The 26236-nt window shown below is 37.2% G+C and overlaps 1 protein-coding gene across 5 annotated transcripts; it reads left to right on the forward strand.

Moving 5' to 3' along the window:
* The first annotated feature begins 3551 nt into the window (after nt 1-3551).
* Nucleotides 3552-25827, forward strand: LOC104248126 (MADS-box protein SOC1-like). Of its 5 annotated transcripts, none has more exons than XM_070160658.1 (9): nt 3552-3713; nt 3825-3844; nt 3989-4190; nt 12149-12230; nt 15240-15301; nt 15463-15562; nt 15774-15815; nt 15948-15989; nt 24912-25827. In XM_070160658.1, the coding sequence occupies exons 3-9, from the start codon at nt 4009-4011 to the stop codon at nt 25032-25034; spliced, it is 633 nt and encodes a 210-aa protein (XP_070016759.1). In that variant the 5' UTR covers nt 3552-3713; nt 3825-3844; nt 3989-4008; the 3' UTR covers nt 25035-25827. The 5 variants fall into 5 exon arrangements, with proteins under 5 accessions (XP_070016759.1, XP_070016760.1, XP_070016758.1 ...); XM_070160659.1 differs by having other exon boundaries at nt 3553-3713; nt 3961-4190; XM_070160657.1 differs by having other exon boundaries at nt 3553-3844; nt 3961-4190.
* The last annotated feature ends 409 nt before the right edge of the window (nt 25828-26236 follow it).

Raw genomic sequence — 26236 nt, forward strand, 5'->3', positions numbered from 1 at the left:
CCTTTACGGGGGCATAGGTAAAAAAGGAGGTGTGACAGTAGGTATAGTGGCTGTGGTCTGGGATGGAAGAGTAGGGTCATGTCCTCGAGGGGTGCCGGGGTGAGAAGAGGGGTGGGGAAGGGGTCAGTGGATGGGACGAGAGGCAAGAAGGGTAAGGGGAAAGAGAGAGCTCGTAGATTGAGGATCAGATCATGGAACATAGGAACGCTGACGGGTAAGTCTATTGAGCTGGCAAAGATTCTCCAGAAGAGAAAGGTTAATATAGCTTGTGTCCAGGAGACTAGGTGGGTAGGGTCGAAGGCGAGGAATGTGGACGAGTATAAGTTGTGGTACTCTGGAGTCGTGAGGGGTAAGAATGGAGTGGGTATCTTGGTGGATAGGGATCTTAGAGAGTCTGTGGTGGAGGTTAGGCGAGTGAATGATAGACTAGTATTTATTAAGTTGGTGATTGGTGAGTGCACCCTCAATGTAGTTAGTGCTTACGCGCCGTAAGCGGGCTTGGATGAGGAGGTTAAGAGGCATTTTTGGACGGGTTTGGACGAGATTGTGCGCAATATTCCACCTACTGAAAGGTTATTTATTGGAGGGGATTTTAATAGCCATATTGGGTCAGCTACTGGTGGTTATGGTGATATGCATGGCAGCTTTGGCCTTGGGGTTAGGAACGGAGGAGGTACTTCGCTGTTAGACTTCGCCAAGGCTTTCGAGCTGGTGATTGCGAACTCGTCTTTTTCGAAGAGGGAGGAGCATCTGGTTACTTTCTAAAGTTTGGTGGTTAAGACTCAGATTGATTACCTTCTCCTCAAAAGGTGTGATAGAGGTTTGTGCAAGGTTATCCCGGGAGAGACCCTCGCGACTCAGCATACGCTTTTAGTGATGGACGTCAGTATTATGATGAAGAGGAAGAATAGGTATGCTCGTAGCCGACCGAGGATTAGATGGGGAGCTTTAACCAAGGATAAAGCCCAGGAGTTGGATGGGAGGTTAGCCGCTATGAGAACTTGGAGGAGTAGTGGGGACGCGAGCACTATGTGGTCAATAACGACGAACTATGTGAGGAAGGCGACAAGAAAGGTGCTAGGGATATCGAAGGGTTTCTACGGCAGGCACCAAGGCGACTGGTGGTGGAATGATATAGTCCAAGGTAAAGTGGGGGCGAAGAAGGTAGCATACGCGAAGTTGGCAGGGACCACAAGCGAGGAGGAAAGGAGAGCGAATAGAGAGAGGTACAAGGTGGCAAGGAAGGAGGCAAAGCTGGCAGTCATGGAGGCTAAGAATGCAGCGTTTGGCCGCCTATACAAGGAATTGGAGGAGAAAGGCAGGGACAGGAAGTTGTTTCGGTTGGCTAAAGCGAGGGAGAGGAAGGTCCAGGATCTGGACCAAGTAAGGTACATCAAAGACGAGGATGGTAGAATATTGATGGGAGAGTCCCAGATTAAGCAGAGATGGCAGACGTACTTCTATGGTCTTCTAAACGATGAGGGGGACCGGGATATAGCGCTAGGTGACTTGGGGCATTCAGAGAGTCTCCGAGATTTTAGGTATTGCAGGCGCATTAAGGTGGAGGAGGTCGTGAGGGCTTTGCGCAAGATGAGTAGGGGTAGAACGACCGGGCCAGATGAAATCCCGGTTGAGTTTTGGAAGTGTGTGGGTAGAGCAGGATTGGAGTGGTTGACTGGGTTGTTCAATGTAATTTTTAGGACGAAGAGGATGCCAGAGGAGTGGAGGTAAAGTACAGTGGTACCGTTGTACAAGAACAAAGGTGATATCCAGTGTTGTAACAATTATAGGGGTATCAAGTTACTTAGCCATACCATGAAAGTTTGGGAGAGGGTGGTGGAGGTGAGGGTGAGGAAGACGATGTCTATATCCGACAATCAGTTTGGGTTTATGCCGGGTCGTTCCACTACGGAAGCTATCCACCTTATTAGGAGGTTGGTGGAGCAGTACAGGGATAGGAAGAAGGATCTACACATGGTGTTTATTGACTTGGAGAAAGCGTATGACAAAGTCCCCATGGAGGTGCTTTGGAGATGTCTTGAGGCAAAGGGCGTGCCGGTAGCCTACATAAGAGCAATCAAGGACATATATGATGGAGCTAAGACTAAGGTTAGGGTTGTGGGAGGCGACTCGGAGCATTTCCCGGTTGTTATGGGATTACACCAAGGCTCTACGCTTAGCCCGTTCTTATTTGCCTTGGTGATGGATGCATTGACACACTATATGCAAGGGGGTGTCCCATGGTGTATGTTATTTGCTGATGACATAGTTCTAATAGATGAGACGAGGGTCGGTGTTGACTAGAGATTGGAGGTTTGGAGACAGACCCTCGAGTCTAAGGGTTTCAAATTGAGCAGGTCTAAGACAGAGTACCTAGACTGCAAGTTTAGCGCTGAGTCGAGGGAAGTAGGCAGGGATGTGAGGTTGGATCACAGGTCATCCCCAAGAGATATAGCTTCAAACATCTTGGGTCGATGATCCAGGGGGACGGAGAGATCGACGAGGACGTCACTCACCGTATAGGGGCGGGCTGGATGAAATGAAGGCTTGCATTGGGAGTCTTGTGTGACAAGAAAGTACCACCGTTACTCAAATGTAAGTTTTATAGAGTTGTGGTTAGGCCGGTCATATTGTATGGGGCAGAGTGTTGGCTGGTTAAGAACTCCCATATCCAGAGGATGAAGGTAGCAGAGATGAGGATGTTGAGGTAGATGTGCGGGCACACTAGGATAGACAAGATTAGGAATGAGGATATTCGGAAGAAGGTGGGCGTGGCACCTGTGGATGACAAGATGCGGGAAGCGAGACTTAGATGGTTCGGCATGTGCGGAGGAGAAGCCTTGATGCTCCGGTAAGGAGGTGTGAGCGGTTAGCCGTGGTGGGTCCGAGAAGAGGTATAAGGAGGCCTAAGAAGTATTGGGGAGAAGTGATCAGGCAGGACATGGTACGACTGCAGATTTCTGAGGACATGGCCCTTGATAGGAAGGTTTGGAGGTCAAGCATTAGGGTTGTAGGTTAGGGGGTAGTAGAGCTTTGCGTACTTCATACCGGGGGTGAGGTCGGGTTGGATTAGGGTTGATCTTAGATAGCTTGCAGTTTATGTTGAATCCACACTATCCTTGTTGTTTATCTTAGCCCCGGGCCTTAGTTACTGGTTACTGTTATTGCATGTCATTTATCTTTTGGTTGTTATGCTTCTGCTACTATTATGGTTTCTACTGGAGTTACTAATGAATTGTCTCCTTCTCTTTTTCTTTTTTCTGAGCCGAGGGTCTATCGGAAACAGCCTCTCTGTCCTATCAGGGTAGGGGTAATGTCTGCGTACACATTACCCTCCCCATACCCCACTTTGTGGGATTTTTCTGTGTAATTGTTGTTGTTGTTGTAGTCTAGTCAATGTATTTCGAATATGAAATATATAGTTGTGGGTCCCAGAGAGCGTCTCAACGAATTAAATAGTCATGATCATTCTCTCTTGTTGCCAACCATATACTTATTTTATTCTTATCTCTTACTTTGGAAGTGTTTTTAGTACCGGCCTCTCTCTGGTAAGTTTACTAAAAGTAGAAAAAGACATAAGAGGGGTTCTTTCCTTTATGTCTTTTTACTATATATATAGAGTCCATCCACTGGCTGGAACTCAAAAGGGAAAGATAATACAGTAGCACAAAAGTCTTAACAAATCAATGCTTGCTCTTCATTTCCTTTGCCTGGTCAGCAAATTGTGTTTTAGCTAGCTAGGGTTTCCTTTGCCAGTCTTAAGTCTTTACTCTTAATTTAGTCTTGACCTACCAAATTTGCTTCCTTTTTTGTTCATCTTTCAGATCTGAGACATCGCAAAAAGGTGAGGGTTTTGTGTCATCCACTTCTTGATTTAGAACCTTTCTATTTTTGGAAACTTCCCATGAATTGCTAGGACTTCAAGATTTCTTTGGGTTCATTTTAATTAATTTGTTTTAGCCGAGATTTTTGACTTGAAATTGAACAGACGATTAAGTTGTCTCAAAAATGGTGAGGGGAAAAACTCAGATAAAAAGGATTGAAAATGCAACAAGCAGACAAGTGACTTTCTCTAAAAGGAGAAGTGGGCTTCTTAAGAAGGCATTTGAGCTCTCAGTTTTGTGTGATGCAGAAGTTAGCCTTATGGTTTTTTCTCAAAAAGGAAAGCTTTATGAGTTCTCAAGTTCCAGGTACATCTATTCTTTTGCTACATAATTAATAAAGAATAATCTTATTCTTCAACTTTTTGTTTTTAAATGTATATACAAAAGATCCTTACGAATTAACTAACCGCCCTTTAGGATTTAATGCAACAAGTACCAAGTACAATGATCACAACTTCACTGTGCAAAAGGGACCCTTCTTCTATTTCTAATTCCTTTGAGTCCAATAATCTTTCCTTCTAGTTTCTTTTGTGGATTTCTCTTCATTCTCCAACTATATCTTTCCCGTGGAAACAGCCTGCTGTGTATAATAGACTCTTGTGGCCGCCCCCGGACCCCGCAAATAGCGGGAGCTTAGTGCATCGAGTTGTCTTCGTACTATATCTTTCTCTCTTGCAATTTCCTCTTTCTTCTTTTGGTCCTCAAGGACCTATGATCGTGGTACATGAATTATTAATATACTGAATAATCTGTACACTTCTTGATTAAGCCGTATCTTGTACAAACTCTAGACAATTTTCTGTAAAATATGTAGCATACTGCTCTTCAAACAAGAAAGCCAATTTTGAAGTATGTGACAAGGTGCTATTTGTGCCTTTGTTTTTGGAATATAATATGATTATGCCTCAAGGGAAATTGTACTTTCTACACAATCGTTATTTCTAATACCCCACCCACTTTTTGCCTGTTTATATCACAACTTAGTGCTAAATAACCCCAGTGGAAATCAACTTCTGCTAAATATTTCCTTTCTCCAACAAAGCACTGATGTCATGGAAAAGTAAGGGAGTTTAACTCCTATAAACTGACGGATAGACCACCTAAATGTTAACATGTAACCAACCACTCATAAAAGTCAAATTAATTATCTTATTTTTGGTTAAAAGGAATTTTAATTTTCATTACTAAGTAGAAGCATTACAGATGCCCCATTGGGATGATCATTACTAAGACTATTAATCTAAATAATCGATCTAAATAACAAGATAAGTTACCAGCTATTGATAGTCAAAAAATTCCTTGTACATAGTACTCCTCTTATACTTACCAAATTTGAATTTTGTTGGGGTCCAGGAGCTTCACTAAAGTTAAATATCTTCTTTAACACATTGATTTTATTTCTTCACTGGTAGATATAACTGGTACATTTTGTCATAAAATATCAAGTTTTTATCTTAATTACCAACCTTCAGGTAACTTGCCTCATGTGTACGGAAATGTAATGCATTTAAATTTGCTTCTGTTCGTACACACCAAGTTTATCAGTCGCCACTATTCCTTGCAAGTAGTGTAACACTCTCTTTATAGCTTAAAAATGCACTTGCTTTGGTGCTTGTTTGAATCTGAACAATAAACTAGCAACAAACATAATGTCAGGTCTTGTTAAAATATGATATAGCAGGCTTCCAATCAAGCTCCTATAAAGTGAGATATTAGCTTTCTTGGCTCCATCATCTTTCCTTAACCTTTATTTGCTGCTAATGGTGTGACCACAGACCTGCAATTCGTTATTTTAAATTTGTGAAGATAAGAATACTTTTAGTATACTTCTTCCGAGATAAAAACCTCTTTTTTCAATTGAGAAACTTCAATGCGCACAAAATAATCTAGCTATCTAAGATCGCTCATTTCTAGGTTTGCATCATATCCTGCTTGAGTTTTGTTTACTGGAAAAACGCTACAATTGAATTTGTAACGTGGTTTATAGACACATGGATTAAATTGATCTAATTAAATAAAATAATGAAGAACATAAGCGAATAAAATAAGAATAATTGAGAAAAAAACAAGAATGGGCTCTAGCATATTTTTACCGAGATCAAGAATAATTGAAAAATCTTGACAACACATGTATAAAGCTCAATAGAATGAGAGAAAATTTTTTAGTCTTTAGCTATCGGTATTTCCCCTCCTTTACAATAGAATGTAAGCTTCTATTTATGCTAGAGCTATGGGTTGCATTGTCTACCAATTATGCCTCATTAATCATTGATATTAATGCTACAATAAAACGTAATAAAAGGTAGTAAAGAATAATAAAGAGTAATAAAGGCTAATAATCTTGAATTGCTTCTTATTCGGTCATAAATTTGTATCCAGTGTCAATATCTTATCCGGCCACAAGTTTGTATCCGATGTGAACATAATTGAATCACTGCTAATTTATCGCCCTTGATATATATTGCTTCCTAATTCACTCATCTTTTGAGACCGATTTTTACTGTATACAAATATTTGCATCATTTTCAGGTTATTTCCTATAAAAATCAAAGCATCCACATAGAGACAAACAATGAGAATGTTGTCGTTTTCTTGCTTCCAATTTCACTTTTCTGAATTTTTTTTTTTTTAAAGTATGTATCAATTTTACTGTACTAGGCTCTTGGCACTTGCTTTTATGCATAAAGAACTTTTTTTAGCATATACACTTCCCCCCCTCCCCCCACACCCTTGAATAAAAACCCTTGAGGTTGCTCAACACAATTTCTTCTTCAAGTTTTTCATTTAGAAATGAAGATTTAATATCAAGACAAAAAATCTTTTTTTTTTTGGCAATAATAACAATCAAGATTCTTTATTTACCCGTAAATTGGTACAGCTGAATTTATAGCATCGTTTATAGACAAGCGGATTGATTTGATCCAAAAAACGATAAACAAATAATGAACAAAAATTAAATTAACTGATGTTATTAAAGAAAATAACGAGCCTGACTCCGAACTCGGTCTTTCCAAGAATAGAGTGAAAGCCCTGATAAAGCGATGAAAAAAGCAATTAGATTGAACGTAAAATAGTAAAGTACTGGTTTGTGTGCAAAATGTTTCATCCCCTATAATGGATGTTAATCCTCCTATTTATAGTTCTATTGAGGAAGACAAGATCCGCAAATCAAATTCTTCTTGAATGAGAATAAAGCGCTATTGATGGGTGCATAACGAACGGCTTTGAATGCAAATATTCTCTTTAATGACTGCTCATTAAATTTTATCCAATGTCAAATCTTTGAACCTTTATTATCGGCTATGCTTCCTTTAGGATACATCCTGCACCAATTACATACTTTGCACCCGATACCAGTTATCTTTTGCCTTATTTTTTTCCTATCTTCAGTTCCACGTGTCACCTTACTATTTGACCACGTGTTATCAACCAATTATACCTCATACAGATAGTCCTCCTACTTTCCGGTGACATAATTTAGTATAATCGTTAGGTAAATAAGAATTCTTTTTTGTCGGAAAGTTCCTGAACGGTCATAACTATGATTTTTGACGTCTATAACTTCTCTGTTGCTCATCATTTTTACTTCTTAACTTTCACTACTTTTATAAATCTTTCTCCTTTCTCAACATTTGCGTAGAACCTTTTTACAAAATTCAACTTTCTCAGCAAGAACTTCTTCATTAACCTTTTACCATCATGTCTTCTTACACTGCTATCTTCGAAAGTTCTAGTCTTCTCTCCGTTGGAGGCCCCAAGAAAAACAAGAACAAAGAGGTTGACGTTGAGTTTGATCCTCTAACTGTTAACACCATCATACCACTTCATCTCAACACCGCATCCGATCTCCAAGAACAAACCGTCTCTGCAAATTCGCAAAGTAGCAGGTTTTGGCCAGTTCGCAGGTACCCCTCCTCCATTCGACCCTCTAGTATCCCCACTGTGAAGGAGGATCACAAATGCTCCAATGTCGAAATCCTCACCCCATATGGGGGTAGAACGAGTTACCTACTCCAGAGAGGGGTTTATATATGTCTATACATACCCATTTGCTTTGGGTACCTTTGCCTTGGGGTCGAGTGAAGGACTTGTCACGATCCAAAATCCCTCCTTAGGAATCGTGATGGCACCTAGTGTAAGACTAGATAAGCTTAACACTTACTGAATTAATAACATGTTTTAACCAATCATCTATTAAACAAGAAACGGAAATTTTTATACAAATCCAATAATTCAAAGTAAATATACAACATCCCAACACCGGTAGTACAAGTCATAAGCCTTTCTAAGATTAACTAAGAATATCAAATACATCACTCTTTGGAATAGAAGTAAACAATAACTAAATAAAACTTCAGAAGGCCAGGTGACTTCGAGGCCTGCGAAGACAATGGCAAGTATACCTTTAAGTCTCCGTCGTAACTCGAAATCAGCTAACTAATGACCAACGCGCTCTGAAGTACCTAGATCTGCACAAAAATGTGCAGCAAGCATAGCATGGGTACATCACAGCAGTAACCAATAAGTATCAAGACTAAACTCGGTGGAGTAGTGACGAGAAACAGTCAAGAAACCTACTAGACATAATAACCTGTACAAGTATGAATATAAAACTAACAGGGAACAATATTAGTATAAAGCTAAACATGGTAAGAATAACAATACGATACTTGCAAATGGATACTAGAAGCAATATTTAGCAACAAGGAGCAAACAAGTAACAATACCGTAAAGTAAGCAGAATACAGTTTAAGCCCAGTGAAATCCCATAATCAACCTCTCTCACACAAGTTTTATACAAGAATGTCATCGAGGTACCACACCTTATAATCATAAATCACGGGTCCTAAATCACGAACCCTAATCACTTGGCATCTTGTGCCCGTATTACCAATCACAACCGCATGGATAACTCACGTGATGTATGGACGACTCACGCGCCAATACCATTAATACCTCAAATCTGCATGGACAACTCACGTGCTAATAGTAACAATATCTCATATCCGCACGGACAATTCACGTGCCAAAAGTAACAATATCTCATATCCGCACGGACATCTCACGTGCCAAAAGTAATAATATCTCATATACGCCCGGACAATTCATGTGCCAAAAGTACAACTCATGCATAGAAGGCAGGTATACAAGAATACATATAAATGATCAACAAACATCGAGGTTCATATTTATGGATTGATATAAGTGACAGATTATGCTTGTGCAAGTGTACTATCACAGTTTGAGACGACAAGTAAGATCAGGGACGACGAATGGCACATTGGGAACAACACAACAAAACATGTAATATGCATGACTCACACAAGATAGGCACACCAACACACCAATATCATAAATGATAATGCCCTAGGCCATCACAAATCATCCCAACATAACCCCCTTGTCTCGCTACATGCGTAATAATAAAGTAAATGCCCTCGTTGTCTCGCCTCATGCGCATAATAATTATCCGACCTTGTCTCGCCATATGCGCAAATCCAACATATATAGCCCGCCTTGTCATGCCACATATGCAAATATCAACAATAATAATAGCACGGACAATTCGCGTGCAAACACCTCGACAATTCTCTCAACAACACCACATGTGCCAAAACATAACAACATAAAATGATAATGCGCACCACATGTCCCCATATACCATAATGTTTCTATAACAATATTTTCAATACCACAACCACACAGTTCACGGCTCAACAACATCGAGTACAACCAAAACAACAATAACACGAGGGTACGACAAGTAAATCAATACAGGAATCACAACAATACAATGAAACGGAAGAATAAGCTAAACATTGAAAAACATAACAAGTAATAATGGCTTCAAGTAAGAGTAGTTCGACAATAGGAGAGATAACATGTAACATCGACATCAAATAAGGATAATCAACTACGAACGAGATAACATATAACAATAACTTCAATTGAGAATAATCAATAACGGAAGAGATAGCATGTAACAATAAAGAGGCAACAATTATAATTAAAGTGTGTATGAGTATATTTGGCAGCAAAAGATAGAACATGAACCAACAACTTCAAATAAGGCATATAAGAGCGAATTTAATAATGGAGGACATAACATGATAGAGCAACTTCAATTTAGTATGCATTAAAATCCTAAGAGTCTAAACCGGTCAAACTTCCACATATAAGGCCGTGTACATACTCGCCACCTCGAGTATACGTCTTTCATGTAGCTCAAATCGTGCAAACAAACCATTCCTTATCGGGAAGTTTCCCCTCACAAAATTAGGCAAGATACTTACCTCAAAAACCCTCAATTAATACTCTAAAATAGCTTTTCCTTTATAATTCACCTTCGTTCGGCTCAAATCTAACCAAAATCGACAACATCAAATAATGCAAGAGAAATCAATTATAATAAACAAAGTTATGGTATTTGCACAATTCCTCAAAAGTCAACAAAAGTCAACCCCACCATCCGATCAAAAACCGAGTCTAAGGGTAGATTCTGACTACCCATAAGCTCACGAGTCCATATATGTGTTTTGTTTCAAAATCCGAGTCCAAATCGACTCTCAAAACTCATATTCTTATTTTTCAAAACATTGACAAAGTTTCTCAAAATTTCACTTTGATTTTCACAAAATTGATATTAAATCTCATATATAATCATGTAAAATAGTTGGAAATTGATCAAAATCACTTATCTAATGATTGTAGATGAATATCCCTCTTTAAAATTGCCTCACTGAGCCTACGGTTCAAAGATATGAAAACGAGACTAAAATTCAGCCCCTCAGCTCTTATGTCCAGTATCAGGTGTTGCAAATACGAAATCGGAATGCTTCGTGTACCGTGCTGCTTTTTTTTTTCTTTCCAAAATGGTCTCTTTAAGTTGATTCCCACAAAAAAAAAATTATCTGCTTCTCATATGCTCGAAACGATCCAACTTAAAAAGATCTTTCATCTCCTTAGTGATAGCAAATATACTCATATTTTTTGGTAATACTAATAAGAATTTTTTTCACAACTTGTTGGTCAGAAATTTCATCATCAAGATTTCTCATTTCATTGACAATATTCATGACTCTTGTGCAATATTCATCTATTTCTTCAGATTTATTATCTTCAAATTATGAAACTCACTTCTAAGAGTTTGAGGATTGATAGTGCGTGTGTACCTTTTCATCGCCATATACCTCAGCTTCCAGAGACTCTCAAGCTTACTTTGCAGTATCACATGTAGCAAGTTTTGCAAAAAATGCTCTTGAGACTCCCATTTGATCTTTGCTTAAGGCTTTTGCATATTTGCGACACATCGCCTCAAGATTTTTCAACTTTGCTCTTTGCAATAATATTCCATAAGCCTTTTTAGCTTTCAGATTGAAGTTGTCATTCCAATCTTCCAGTATTTGAAGTCATTTCCATAAGAAATTGGAGTAAAAACAACTGAAGAATCAACACCTTCTTTTGTGTTTGATATCATGATTTTTCTTCACCTAACCCCAGGTTAAGATCGAAAACTGCTCTTGTTTGATGGAAAGAAAGGAAGAAAATATATAGGGAATGCTAGCTCAGCTGAAAACATTTATTCTTATAAAGAAGCTCAACCTGTGTTTGACTACTTAAGGCCAGCTGATGAAAACCGCTAAATACATCTCTATTTATACTATTCAAAAAATAATTCAAGAGTCTTGCACAACTAACAAGATATTTGCATCACAAATTCCCAAAAGACTTGTTGAAGATTAAGAGATAATATTGAGCAAGCAAATGATACTCCTAGAAAAGACAGAAGTTAAGGATAATATCCAAGAAATGCATTAATTCAAACAATATTCTAAACGCTTAAACAATTAGAGGAACACATTTTATTTACTTAATTATATCTTTTAACACATTTTGTCAACCGTAATTATAGCTTTAACACATCTTTACTGTCATTTGTTATTTAGAGTTAGACTGGAAAAGCATGATTACATCTGTTGTAGCATGCATGGCAATATAATACTCATTGGAGCTAGAATGATCACCTTATTACACACCTGACATTGAATTGATAGGTTGGATGAATGTGAGGCAACATTATTAATCTTCAGTTTCCCATTCAAAGCATTCATCTTATCAAAGGATTTGAGCTAGTACAAACCCTTCGAAAAGTCTATCACAGTTAGGTTAATGATTTGTATATACCACCTCATACTGTGTTCCATCATTTTAACATGTTGGAGAACTAACAGTGTGAGTTCCTTTCATGTTTTTCCTTTGCACAGTACTAACAAGACAATAGAACGTTATCAGAAGAATGACAAGAATTTGAGACATGAGAAAATATTACTTGAACAGACTACAGAGGTTAGTATTCTTTTGGTTTATGCCTTGTTTATATGCTGCATATGTATTTTATAAGAGTTTTAAGTTCTATGTATCAACGGAAAAAAATTTATCCAATCAGGTTACTTATAAGGTAATTGTTTGAACTTGAAAGGAGGTTAGTTGTTGACTTGTCTTAGGTAAATCCCACAAGGTTAGAGGGCATATATATAATGGGAAATATATTCAGGTTTCACCTATTGAGGTGCCTTGTTGATTAAAGCCCAAGGGACCGTGAAGCCCAAAAGTCGCAGATAATGTAAAAATTGCACGGAGTGTCCTATTTGGTCGTCCTTATTTAATCTATATCTATTTTTTTAAAATTTTTTAACTTGTACCCACTTTTTAAATAACTTCAGCCCCCTTTCTCCTCCTCCTCCTCCTTCGTTTTCTTCTTCTTTCTTCTGCTGCTGTTGGTGCAGATTATTTCTTCTTCGTTTTGTCTCAATTAATATTCTTTTACGTAAGCATAGTTATGGATTTAACTTAGCTGTTTGTTCAGATTTTTCATGAAGTGGAACGAGTCATCTATTGAGCTCAAAAACGGCAACCTGTGATGAAGTAGAATGGAGTAACATATTTGAAGGGAAGATATACGTACACAAACACAATTATGACAAGTAGGCCAAGTAATTTGTAGCAACTTTTCGCCTAAACAAAGAACCACCATAATTAAGGATAAATGACAGATTAACTACTCTCATTTTGGCTACAAAAAGTACAAAGAGTTATCCATATGAAATCACCAGTGATTATAGCTGTATTTGCTAAGTACAGGAAAAGCAGTCAAGTGATTAAAAAAATTCCGACTCCAGAAGAGGAGAGCCAAGTAAAACATTAGTACAAACAAAAACTTCAGCTCTAGAGCTGAAGTTCGACAGTTACAAAATAAAAACTTCAGCTCTAGAGCTGAAGCTTACAGCTACAAACAAAAGTTTCAGCTCTAGAGCTAAAGTTTGACAGTAACAAAACAAAAACTTCAGCTCTAGAGCTGAAACTTACAAACAAAAAGCCAGTTACAAACAAACAGTTACAAAATAAAAACTTCAGCTCTTACAAATAAAAACTTCAGCTCTAGAGCTGAAGTTCGCCAGTTACAAACAAAAAGAGCTGAAGTTCGCCAGTTACAAAACAAAAACTTCAGCTCTAGAGCTGAACTTCAGGCCCGGCTACTAGAATGCTGAAGTTTTGCGTGATTGTCTTTACTAATTCAACCCTGAATGCTGAAGTTACGCGGAAAAGAGGGTACGCTTGCAAATTTTTTTGTAAAGCGGGCACAAGTTAAAACGTGACACAAAAAGCGAGTATAAATGCAAATGCCCCAGTACAATACCTTACCAGTTGGACCTGGATCATGACGTTAGAAGTATGTTAAAATCATTGAATATTACACAAGTAATTTCACTGGTTGTCCTTCTTAAAGATTGGTATACTTTTGATCATGTTACGAATAGATTTCTGCCACAACTTCTAGCTACTCCTTCTCCCTTATTCTTCCTTCTTCTTCGTCTCCTTCTTCTTCCTTCTATGTCTTATTCTTTAAAATTATCATGCGCACACACTTACAATTGAAAAAGAAAGAGATATCTGTGTTGTAGAAAATTAAAAACTCATTGCTTTATTTATAATTGGAATTGGGTGCACGTGAGTAATGTTCCATTTAGCTTATATCGCTAATTGTTTTGAATTAGTTTGTAGAAAATTGAAGAACATCATTGCTTGATTTATTGAGGTTTAAAAACACTTAATATAATGTTGAATAATTAAGACAAAGTGAGTCTATTAATTTCTCAAGGTTCGAGTTGAATTTAACCATTGAAAATAGTTTGAATTAGTATAATTAGAAGGCTGAATACAATTTTGGAGTTGATTTGGACCAATTTTGAAACAACAACGCACTGGTGAAACTTTCACATGATAAGTTATGGTGATCGGATTTTCTGACAAATTCTACCCATCCATCAAGATTTTATCACAAAAATTTGCAACCCGCAAATTTGAAAATCTGGCTATTCGCCAGCATTTTGCTATCTAATGTATCTATTTTTTACAAAACTTAATTTTTTGAACAGATAAAAATTTAAACTTAAAGATCTTATCCCATATTTACGGTAGGAGATAATACTTGACTATGGACCAGTAGTGTTTTGTTCGTAATCGAGCTTTGGGATTTAGTTGTGGTAAAATAACCATAAAATTATCTTTAGTAGCCAAACATGAAACTGTAGCAAACGGTAAGAAATCTAATGTAATCACTAATCAGATTGGCAAATTCAAGCAGATACTGAGATACTAAATTATAAAAGAAGCCGGAAAGAACATATGCAAGAAACATAATAATCTCATAACCCTAATTGGACAATATCAACAAATTCTGGCAGTGTAAAAGAAAAAAAAAAGGAAACAGCATTAAGATATTAAGTATAGGAGCAAAAGATCTCTGAAACGAACTTGAACCTAAAACCTCGAAAAACAAGTACAGAAAATCTGGCAAATATATCACAAGGACGGAAAATTTTGGACAGAGACAATCTTTATCTCTCTTAACAAATGAATTTCTAATATGGTTACTCCTTAATATAGGAATCCGCGATTGAGTTTTTTGTTGAAGTGTCTGACCATCGCATGTAAAAGCTTAAGCTATCGGAGAGAGTTCAACACGTGCGAGCTTGATATATTCTATTTTAATAGTCATGCACGAGAAAATTCTTTTTGATAATAGATGACAGTGAGACTCGAATTCAGGACCTTTGTATGTTCTGATATCATGTTGAAGTGTATGTCCATCTCATCTACACGCTTAAGCTTTAAAAAGAGCACACTTTTATTTACTTAATTACGTTTTCAACACGCACCTCAAACTTTGTAATACTAGCTACTTTTTGTTAGATGCATTTCCTTTTTCATTATTAATTGATCTTGCCGAAGAAAGCTCGGAATTAGCCATAGAAATGTTATTGAACGCTACGTCTTCTTTAAATTGCTTTGCAGCATTTGAAAGAGGAAGTTGCTACTATGAGTAGGAAGCTGGAGCTTCTTGAAAACTCTAAAAGGTTTCATCTCTACTACTTCCCAATACTGCATTGTCATAATTTCAAGCTAAGCAATAAAATAATAATTAACTTCATCCTTGTATTACAAGCTGCGTAATAAATTGGCATATATATGATTCTGAAATATTATTAGTTTCTTGTGTTTTTCTTTTTCACTGCAGAAGGATTCTAGGAGAAGATTTAGATTCTTGCTCCATTGATGAACTGGAAAAGGTAGAAGAACAGTTAGAGCGAAGTTTAAGAAACATTAGGGCAAGAAAGGTACAATATTATATATTATTACATTGCTATATTTAATTTTGTTCCATAAAAAATACACTAATATTGGAAGATCCGACACCCATCCCGTGGCAATTTTGAAGAGTTGGAGCAACATAGGTTATTATGTGATGTTCACTCGTACCAAATTAGTAATCTAAAGTGAATCTTTGACAAGGGAATATTATTCTGCCATCTTCTATTTTATTTCCAGAACCAGCTATTCAGGGAACAGATTGCTCTTCTAAAGGACGAGGTAAATACATACTTTATTATATCCATAAAATCTGTTTTTATTTATTCTATTTACATATAAATTCAGTTCAAGATAACTGTGAGATCATTCACGTACTAATTGCTTCAGAATTTCCTTATTCTCTTGTCCCAGGAAAAAGTCCTAATGGAGGAAAATGCAGAATTGCGGAAAGAGGTGAGTTACTACTTCAATTTCAACGCCCTTAATATACATATCTGTTATTTCATTGGTTCAATTTGCTTAACATAGTTTGACTCGACGCGAAATTTAAGAAAGATTTTTTTTTTAAAATTTGTGATTTTAAACATGTCATAACAGTTATGTGGCTACAAAACTTAATGGAACTACTTGTGATCTTAATTAAACGTCCTATGTCATTTATCTGACTATAAAAGTTTCTCATTGAGAAAATATGGAAATGTATTATTCCCTCCGTTCCAATTTATGTGAACCTGCTTGACTGGGCTCGTATTTTAAGAAAAAATGAAGGCTTTTGGAATTTGTGGTCCTAAATAAGTCAAAAAGGGGCCAGAGTATTTGTATGGTTATAAAAGTTTCTCGTTAAGGGTGGAATTGTAAGTTAAAACTAAATTGTTCAGAAGCGGATCTGCCTAACAAATGGCGATGCCGGTGACCCATGCCAATCTCACAAAATTTAATTTAATTATATAGATAATTCACTTAATATTTATAAAAGTATATGTTGGCCCCCATGGTCAAAAATGGGTCAAAGGTGCACTAGTTGGGCCTTTTCTTTATTTCCTCAACTGGCCCACATTCCTAGGGCTGGGAATATATCGGGTAAAACCGATAACCCGAACCGTTAATTATTTATTGGGTTATCGGTATTAGGTTATTGGGTTAATGGTTCGGTAACGGTTTAGAATTTTTTTACTATTGAGTTATCGGTTCGGGCATTGGTTTGCCAATTTTATTAATGGGTTAACCGATAATCCAATAAGAATTAATGAAATTACTACTTTATCCTTAAGTATATACATATGTTAGGGCTTCACTTCATTCTTTCCTATTTATGTGTCCGATTGTGTTTTTAGTTATAAAAAGTTGTAATCTTGAAGGTAATAATGTTGAAATCAATTGTTTAATTAGTGTTTCTTTGTGACTTTTCTTATGTGATTTGATGAATTCAGTGTTTTAAAAATCTTTTTGGGTTGACTAGCAAATAAAGTAAATTCAAGAACTTAACGTGCTAACGGGGTTTGATTAAGTTAAGCAGATTTTTTGTTAGAGGCAAGTTTGTATAACACCTCAGACTTTAGACAGAGTCCCACATCGGCAAAACACAAGAGGGATGTTGGGTATATAAGATAACAAGTCTTAGACCCCAGTGACGCATTTTAAACCCATGAGGGCCTAGGCCTAGAGCGGACAATATCACTAGCGGGCTGGGCTGTTACAGATGGTATCAGAGCCACTCTTGTGTCAGCCTTGCCGATGGTGGGTCAGAGTTCAACTGAGTTTAGGCAAATCCCGGTTAGGCGGGTGTATGTAATACCCCAAACTTTAGACAGAGTTCTACATCGGCAAAACACAAGAGTGATGCTGGGTATATAAGATAATAAGTCTTAGACCCTAGTGACGCATTTTAAACCCGTGAGGGCCTAGGCCCAGAGCGGACAATATCACTAGCGGGCTGGGCTGTTACAATTTGACTTCTCAGAAAAATAAATTCCAAGAGCTGATCCTTTCCTTTCTTTTTTGGGGTTTGAAATTGTTTCGGTTCTATTGTAGGTTTCAGTTCTTCTCTTTTTTGCTTAACTCCAATGAATTGTTTTTTCTTTTTTGTTTAAATCTAGATTGAGTTATCTTATCGGATAAACTGATAACCGAACCGATAATGATCGATAACCGATTAACCAATACCCGATAACTGTTATATATCTTATCGGTTTATCAAATTTATAAATCGATAACCGATATGCTAAACCGATAATATTCATAACCGAACTGAACTGATGATGCTCACCCCTACCCATTCCTCACTTTTATTATTTTTCACGATAGCATCATTGTATTATTTCTTTTTAGCTTTTTAATGCCAAATATCAATTATTCCCTCCAAATCTCAATCCCAATTCAGTGATTCACGCCAAAACTCAAAAGTAAATTGCGTCTCCCTCCCTCTCTCTCTTTTTCTAAACCCCAAATCAGTGTATCATCTGGCCCTCTTTCGGTTCATATCGCTATAATCTTGCAATTTCAGAATGGTATTTTTGAATCTCTATTACCAGCGCAAGGATCTTCCCAGTTTTTGTACTTCTTAAGCAGGTATATTTTTATTTCTTATTTTATTATTAATCTCAGTTATTTGTTTTCTTTCATAAAGAGTGATCTACATAATATCATTGGTGGTGTATTAATTAGTAATATTTTTTTGTGCGATTTTATTATCTTTGTTATTGAATATTTTAGTACAATGTTATGAGTTATGACTCATCTTATATTATTATTATTTTATTTTCTTGAAAAATATATTATATATTTGTATCCTATTATGACTAAAATAAATATTTGGAGAACAAGTTACATATTTTGTGCTATTACGACTTTACTGGGAAAAAACACGAAAACCAAGATTAAAAACCCGACTTTATTGGTTTGGTTTGGTTTATAAATTTAAAAGCCCGACACTATTGGTTTGGTTTGGTAACGAAAAAATCCGAACCGACCCGACCTATATACACCCCTACTTTGAAGATGTTTGGTGCACCCATCCTTTCAAATTCCTGGATTCGCCTCTGAAATTGTTACCAAATTTAGAAAGGGGACATTCTTTTTGGAACGGATCAAAAAGGAAATAGGTTCATATAAACTGGAACAGAGGGAGTAGTTTTTAAGAATATGGACTAATAAGAAATTTGGTACCCAAATAAAATGGAAGGGAACATGTGTTTTTAAAATCTATGTTAATGTATTTATATATGGTGTAGCTCAGAGTAGCAACCCATGGTCCGATATTTGGTCCAAAATGCGACCATTGTGGAATTTGGCAAAGTCCCACATCGGTGGGATAGCCATTTTGGTTGTGAAATTTTCCCTATAAAAGAAGGCCTAATGTTTAGGATTTAAATACACCTCTCATTTGCCTTCTCATCTGTTTAAGGCATTTGTATCTTCTCTCTTTAGTATTATTTCACTTGTATTTTTGGAGTGAAATAAAATATTGGTTGTGTCCGAGGAGTAGGCAAAATTAGCCGAACCTCGTAAATTCTGGTGTTCCCTTTATTGTTGCTTTATTGTCTTATTTATTATTTGGTGGCTGTCATAATTTTTGGTATAGTAGTTGTGACTTATTCACACTATATACATTTGGCTTCCGCAACAATTGGTATCAGAGCCAAGGTACTGTCTAAGTATGCTCTGTGGTTGCAGCATAGTCTGATCTTCCACATCAGAAAAGATTTATCTTGGTAACTGAGTCAAGGTTCTGTCTGAGTATGCTCTGTGGTTGCAGCTTAGTCTGATCTTCCACACCAGAAAGGAAATAATCTTGATTTGTGTCGTCAGCTATTAAATAATATTTGTGTCAAAGATGGGAGACAATAAACAAGAAGAATCTACATCAAGTGTCAACAATACGTCATCATTGGCATCTTCGCTTATGACAAGAATTGTGTCAAATGCGAAATTTGCGGTCGAAATATTTGACGGGTCCGGACATTTTGGGATGTGGCAAGGCGAGGTTCTAGATGTCCTTTTTCAACAAGGGCTAGATCTGGCCATTGAAGAAAAGAAACCAGATGTTATTGGAGAAGAAGATTGGAGAATTATCAACCGTGTTGCTTGCGGTACCATTCGATCCTACCTTGCTAGAGAGCAGAAATATCCATACACAAAGGAAACTTCTGCAAGTAAATTATGGAAAGCACTGGAGGATAAATTTTTGAAGAAAAACAGTCAAAATAAATTGTACATGAAGAAGAGACTGTTTCACTTCACCTATGTTCCTGGTACCACGATGAATGAACATATCACCAGTTTCAATAAGTTGGTCACAGATTTGCAAAATATGGATACAACTTATGATGATGGTGACTTGGCCTTAATGTTGTTGGCGTCACTTCCTGATGAGTACGAGCACCTTGAAACTACTCTACTCCATGGAAATGACGAAATTTCTCTCAGAGAAGTTTGTTCGGCTTTGTACAGCTATGAACAAAGAAAGCGAGAAAAACAGAAGGGCGGAGAAGGAGAAGCACTGTTTGTGAGGGGTCGTCCTCAAAATCAAACGAGGACAAAGAAGGGAAGATCCAAGTCAAGATCCAGACCCAACAAAGTTGAATGTGCCTTTTGTCGAGAAAAGGGGCACTGGAAGAAAGACTGTCCGAAGTTGAAGAATAAGGCCAAACATAACAATGGAAAGGCCATTATGGATTCAAATGTAGTTGATTGTGATGATTCAGACTTCTCATTAGTTACAACAGAGTCATCAACATCATCAGACATATGGTTGATGGACTCGGCTTGTAGCTATCATATGTGTCCCAACAGGGACTGGTTCGTGGATTTTCAAGAAGGAGAATATGGAATTATTCACACAGCGGATAACAGCCCTCTTACCTCATATGGGATTGGTTCAATACGATTAAGGAACCACGATGGAATGATCAGAACATTAACAGATGTTCGATATGTACCAGATTTGAAGAAGAATCTCATCTCTGTGGGAGCCCTTGAATCAAAAGGGTTCAAAATCATTGCAGAAAATGGAGTGATGAGAGTATGCTCCGGTGCACTAGTGGTAATGAAGGCTAATCGGAAGAATAATAATATGTACCGCTATCGTGGCAGTACAGTTATTGGGACAGCGACAGTGACATCCAGTGACGACAAAGAGGCAGAAGCAACCAAGCTATGGCACATGCGCTTGGGACATGCTGGAGGAAAATCCTTGAAAACTCTATCAGATCAAGGATTGTTAAAAGGAGTCAAGGCTTGCAACTTGGAGTTTTGTGAGCATTGTGTTAAAGGGAAACAGACAAGGGTTAAATTTGGTACATCGATCCATAATACTAAAGGCATTTTGGATTATGTACACTCTGATGTTTGGGGTCCTTCCAAAACACCTTCATTGGGTGGGAAGCACTATTTTGTAACCTTTGTTGATGATTTTTCCCGAAGAGTATGGGTGTATACAATGAAGAGCAAAGATGAAGTGTTGGGAATTTTTCTCAAATGGAAGACGATGGTGGAGAATCAGACAGGCAGGAGGATCAAGTGTATTCGCACAGACAATGGAGGTGAATACAAAAATGATCATTTCAATAAGGTCTGTGAAAATGATGGCATCGTCCGACACTTCACTGTTAGACATACACCACAACAGAATGGAGTGGCAGAACGTATGAACCGGACCTTGCTGGAGAAGGTACGGTGTATGTTGTCCAATGCTGGCTTGGGCAAAGAATTTTGGGCTGAGGCAGTTACATATGCATGCCACCTCATTAATCGCTTACCATCTGCTGCTATTGATGGCAAGACACCATTTGAAAAATGGTATGGAAAGCCTGCTGTAGATTATGACTCTTTGCACGTGTTTGGCTCAACTGCATATTATCATGTGACAGAGTCAAAATTGGATCCAAGGGCAAAGAAGGCTATTTTTATGGGAATTACTTCTGGAGTCAAAGGATATCGCTTATGGTGTCCTATGACAAAGAAAGTAATATTCAGCAGGGATGTTACCTTTGATGAATCTGCTATGGTAAATAAGGTAACAGAAGATACCAAACAAAATGAAGGTGCTTCTAAGCAGGTGGAGTTTGAGGGAAAATTTATTTTTCCTACACAAGAAGCAGAGGAGGAAACAAATGAAGATTACCCTCTGGAAGGAGAGCCAGTAGAGGAGATTCCAACTCAGGAACCTCAACAACAACTTGAATCAATAGCAACCAGCAGGCCAAAAAGAACAATAACGAAACCTGTTCGTCTCATAGAGACGGTTGCTTGTGCAACCTCAATTGTAGCTGATGATGTTCCTACTACTTATAAAGACGCTGTCCAAAGTTCAGAAGAAGATAAGTGGAGGATTGCCATGAATGATGAAATACAGTCCCTTCATCAGAATCATACATGGAGATTGGCCAATCTCCCGAAGGGAAAGAAAGCAATTGGGTGCAAATGGGTATTTGCAAAGAAGGAAGGATTTCCTAACCAAGTAGATGTTCGCTACAAAGCAAGATTGGTGGCCAAAGGATATGCTCAAAAGGAGGGAATTGATTACAATGAAGTGTTTTCTCCAGTTGTAAAACATTCCTCCATTAGAATTATGTTGGCTTTGGTAGCACAATTGGATTTGGAACTAGTTCAGATGGATGTAAAAACTGCGTTTTTACATGGAAACTTGGAGGAGGAAATCTACATGACTCAGCCAGAAGGATTCAAAGTTGCTGGAAAAGAAAATATGGTGTGCAAACTTGAAAAATCGTTGTACGGATTGAAACAATCTTCTAGACAATGGTACAAGCGATTTGACGAGTTTATGTTGCGGCAAGGGTACAAGAGAAGCAAATACGATCATTGTGTGTATTTGCACAAGCTTAAAGATGGTTCCTTTGTATATCTTCTCCTATATGTTGATGATATGTTGATAGCTTCCAAGAATTCGGAAGAAATTGATAAGTTGAAGATTCAACTGAAGAAGGAGTTCGAGATGAAGGATTTGGGTGAGGCAAAGAAAATTCTTGGCATGGAGATAATTAGAGATAGACGTTCAAAGAAACTCTGTTTATCTCAAAAGGAATATTTGAAGAGAGTACTTCAACGTTTTGGCATAGATGACAAGACTAAGCCAGTTAGTACTCCACTTGCTTCCCATTTTAAGCTAAGTACTACTATGTCGCCAATGGATGAAGCTGAACGAGAGTATATGTCAAAGGTACCATACGCAAATGTTGTTGGTAGCTTGATGTATGCAATGGTTTGCACAAGGCCTGACATTTCACAAGCTGTTGGAGTTATTAGCAGATATATGCACAATCCAGGGAAGGAGCATTGGCAAGCTGTGAAGTGGATTCTACGGTATATTCATAATACTGTAGATGTCGGGTTAGTTTTTGAGCAGGAAGACAATCAGTCTGTAGTTGGATATTGTGACTCAGATTTTGCGGGTGATATGGACAAACGAAGATCAACTACTGGTTATGTGTTTACTTTTGCAAAGGCACCAGTTAGTTGGAAGTCTACTTTGCAGTCAACAGTTGCTTTGTCTACAACAGAGGCAGAGTACATGGCTATTACAGAGGCTGTGAAAGAGGCAATTTGGCTTCAAGGATTGCTAAAGGAGCTTGGTGTTGAACAAAAAGGTATCACAATTTTTTGTGATAGTCAAAGTGCTATTCAATTAGCGAAGAACCAAGTTTATCATGCAAGGACGAAGCACATTGATGTTCGGTATCATTTCGTACGAGAAATCATAGAAGAAGGTGGAGTCACGGTGAAGAAAATTCATACTACAGAGAATCCTGCTGATATGCTGACAAAAGTGGTGACTGCGGTCAAGTTTCAACATTGTTTGGATTTGATCAACATTGTTGAACACTGAAGATTGAAGATGAAGACACAACCAAAATTTGTTATTGAGAGAAGATTGAAGATGTGGAATTTTGCCAAGGTGGAGATTTGTTGAATTTGGCAAAGTCCCACATCGGTGGGTTAGCCAAGTTGGGGGGATTTTCCCCCTATAAAAGAAGGCTTAATGTTTAGGATTTAAATACACCTCTCATTTGCCTTCTCATCTGTTTAAGGCATTTGTATCTTCTCTCTTTAGTATTATTTCACTTGTATTTTTGGAGTGAAATAAAATATTGGTTGTGTCCGAGGAGTAGGCAAAATTAGCCGAACCTCGTAAATTCTGGTGTTCCCTTTATTGTTGCTTTATTGTCTTATTTATTATTTGGTGGCTGTCATAATTTTTGGTATAGTAATTGTGACTTATTCACACTATATACATTTGGCTTCCGCAACAACCATATATACAGAGAAATGCAGAAGTAAGGTGATTCTGGTTTTGATTCTCGAACGATGGCTTATAAGCTATGGAACCTTAACGGAAGTTAACCTTTAATTTGTTGCCTCCACTATTATATTCTTAGCAGATAGATTTTACTTGTATACACGAATTTTATACTGTCAGTATATATACTTCATCTTATTGCAATAGGTTACATTCAAACTCTTTATCAAACACACTGTTAGAACTTAGAAGTACGGGGAGGAGACTCTCAAATCAGTCCTTTTCTTTTGAAGGCAAGTGGAGGAAAGTTTTCAACTTGACTTATAAAAAATTACTATACAGTCAAACTTCTCTATAACAGTCTCTTTTGTTCCGGGATGTTATAGCGAAGTGCTGTTATAGAGAACATATATTATAAAATAACACAAAAATTGGTTCCGAAAAAGCTTGGCTTTTATAGTGTAGTGTTGTTATATAGGGATGCTTTTATAGAGAGGTCTCGCAGTGTCAAAGTATTTATAAAACTTCTTTTAGAATGCATGTGTACCTTAATTTTATATTAAACTTTTCTTCTTCCCCATTTCATGATTAAAAACAAACATATATCTTAGTATTAGTTTCCTAATACATGAAACTAAGAAATTCATGTACTACTTGGAATGAACCTAGTTCATTTTTCCATCAAGAAAAGCTCAATGCCTTGAATCATTTTCGAAAATAGTTAGGACTTCGATAGAACTGTTACAACTTAATTACAACTTGTGAAGTATTGCACCTTCTTTTGTTGCTGGAACCAACACAATTTGTGTAAGTATCTTCACGCATTTTTATTTTATTTTTGGTTTCCCACGTGGAGTCTGGTGCCCTCAAGCTAGAGGTCCAGATTTATTTGAATTCGCTCCATGGTAAGGTCCTAAAAGGGGAATTATTTCATTTCTAGAGTTTAAACCCGAGACATCTGGCCAGGGTAGTGAAATCCTATACATCTCACACTCTGCGTCTTCATGGAGTTGCAGTTTGTATTGTAAAATGTTCTATTTAGTAGTGTTCACTTGTCTCCATTTTTTATGAGTACTATTTCAATGCTATTTAACAAAACCTAAATATTCTCTATTTTTCAGTATGAGGTCCGACCGCTGCCTTTATTTATTGATCGACAAGAAGAAGAACATCTTCAGAGACAGACAATGGATGTAGAGACACAGCTATTTATTGGACCTCCAGAAAGACGAAGTTCCCACTAATTTAATTACCAATTCTCTGCTAAGAAAGTTCCATAACTTCGACCATTTGCAACTGTAATTTTATTGAGTTGATGAATAAAGCAAAAAAGTAAAAAAAGAAGAAAGAACCAAATTGGCATATGTCCCCCCCCCCCTTTTCAGGAGTAATTATAATCTAAAGAAAGAGTTATGGCCCTTGTCACTTGGCCTAATAGTCCAATCGAAAATGGCCAAGATTTGAAGCTCTTACCCTATTTAGCTCATGTTGTACATAACTTGCGTGGAGTCTTGTTGACCTTCTTGGCTCATCGCAAGTTATTAATTCCTGTTATATGTGTGTTGTCCTCCTTGAAGTCCCGAATCTGAAATTGGATGTATCATATCTGGCGTTGAATTCCGAATCGTTGGTGCAAAATTGCTAACCTATGGACAAGTTGAATCATCCCATACCTTCTACTACAACTCGAGGCTTGGATAAAAATCATAACTATGTAGCAGCTTGTATAAACACTGTATAATAGTGTATAATTGTGTATATGAATATATAAACACCTCTTATACACTATTGTGTACATGTTTACACAAGTTATACAATATTGTATAATTGTGTATAAATGTGTATATTTGTGTATAATGTTGTATAATTATATATCTTTTCAGTTTATAAGGATGTATATACATTGTTAGTGTGTAAGAGGCCTCCACGAAAATTTGACACTTCCTTCTCTTCTTCTTTTTCGTGTATGTGCTGTATAAAAAATATTTGTACGCGTTGGAGGGATTCTGCAATTCATTTACCAAGTTTTTATTTTTCTTTTATCTTGTTGGACTGCTTCAGCAATTGTACATAATAGTGTATGAAAACAACTAGTTGTATAAAGAGAGAGCAATAACTGTAGTTGATTGTGTGAAATAAGCTGTCTTTTGGGAATTAGCCTATTATTTTTGGGCTATAGATTTGCAAAGTGGTATCTTGGCTATTATGTTGCGAGTCAGGTGTGTGAGTTGTATTTATATGAAATTATCCCTAATCTAAATGGAGTAATAATTTTTTTTTCGTGTGTTACATTGTAAGGTGTTGGATGTATATTGGTTGTTGTAGTTGATGAATAAAGCAAAAAAGAAAAAAAAAAAGTAAGAAAGAACCAAATTGGCATATGTTTTTTCCCCCTATTTTTCAGGAGTAATTATAATCTAAATGGAGTATTAAATTTTTTTTCGTG

Source organism: Nicotiana sylvestris, chromosome 10 (assembly GCF_000393655.2).
Source record: "Nicotiana sylvestris chromosome 10, ASM39365v2, whole genome shotgun sequence".
Lineage (NCBI taxonomy): Eukaryota > Viridiplantae > Streptophyta > Magnoliopsida > Solanales > Solanaceae > Nicotiana > Nicotiana sylvestris.

Coding starts and splice junctions, on each gene's coding strand:
- LOC104248126 (XM_070160658.1), top strand. CDS start 4,009: ATGGTGAGGGGAAAAACTCAGATAAAAAGGATTGAAAATGCAACAAGC. Junction 15,816..15,947: donor TTGCTCTTCTAAAGGACGAG/GTAAATACATAC, acceptor CTCTTGTCCCAG/GAAAAAGTCCTAATGGAGGA. Junction 15,990..24,911: donor ATGCAGAATTGCGGAAAGAG/GTGAGTTACTAC, acceptor TCTATTTTTCAG/TATGAGGTCCGACCGCTGCC.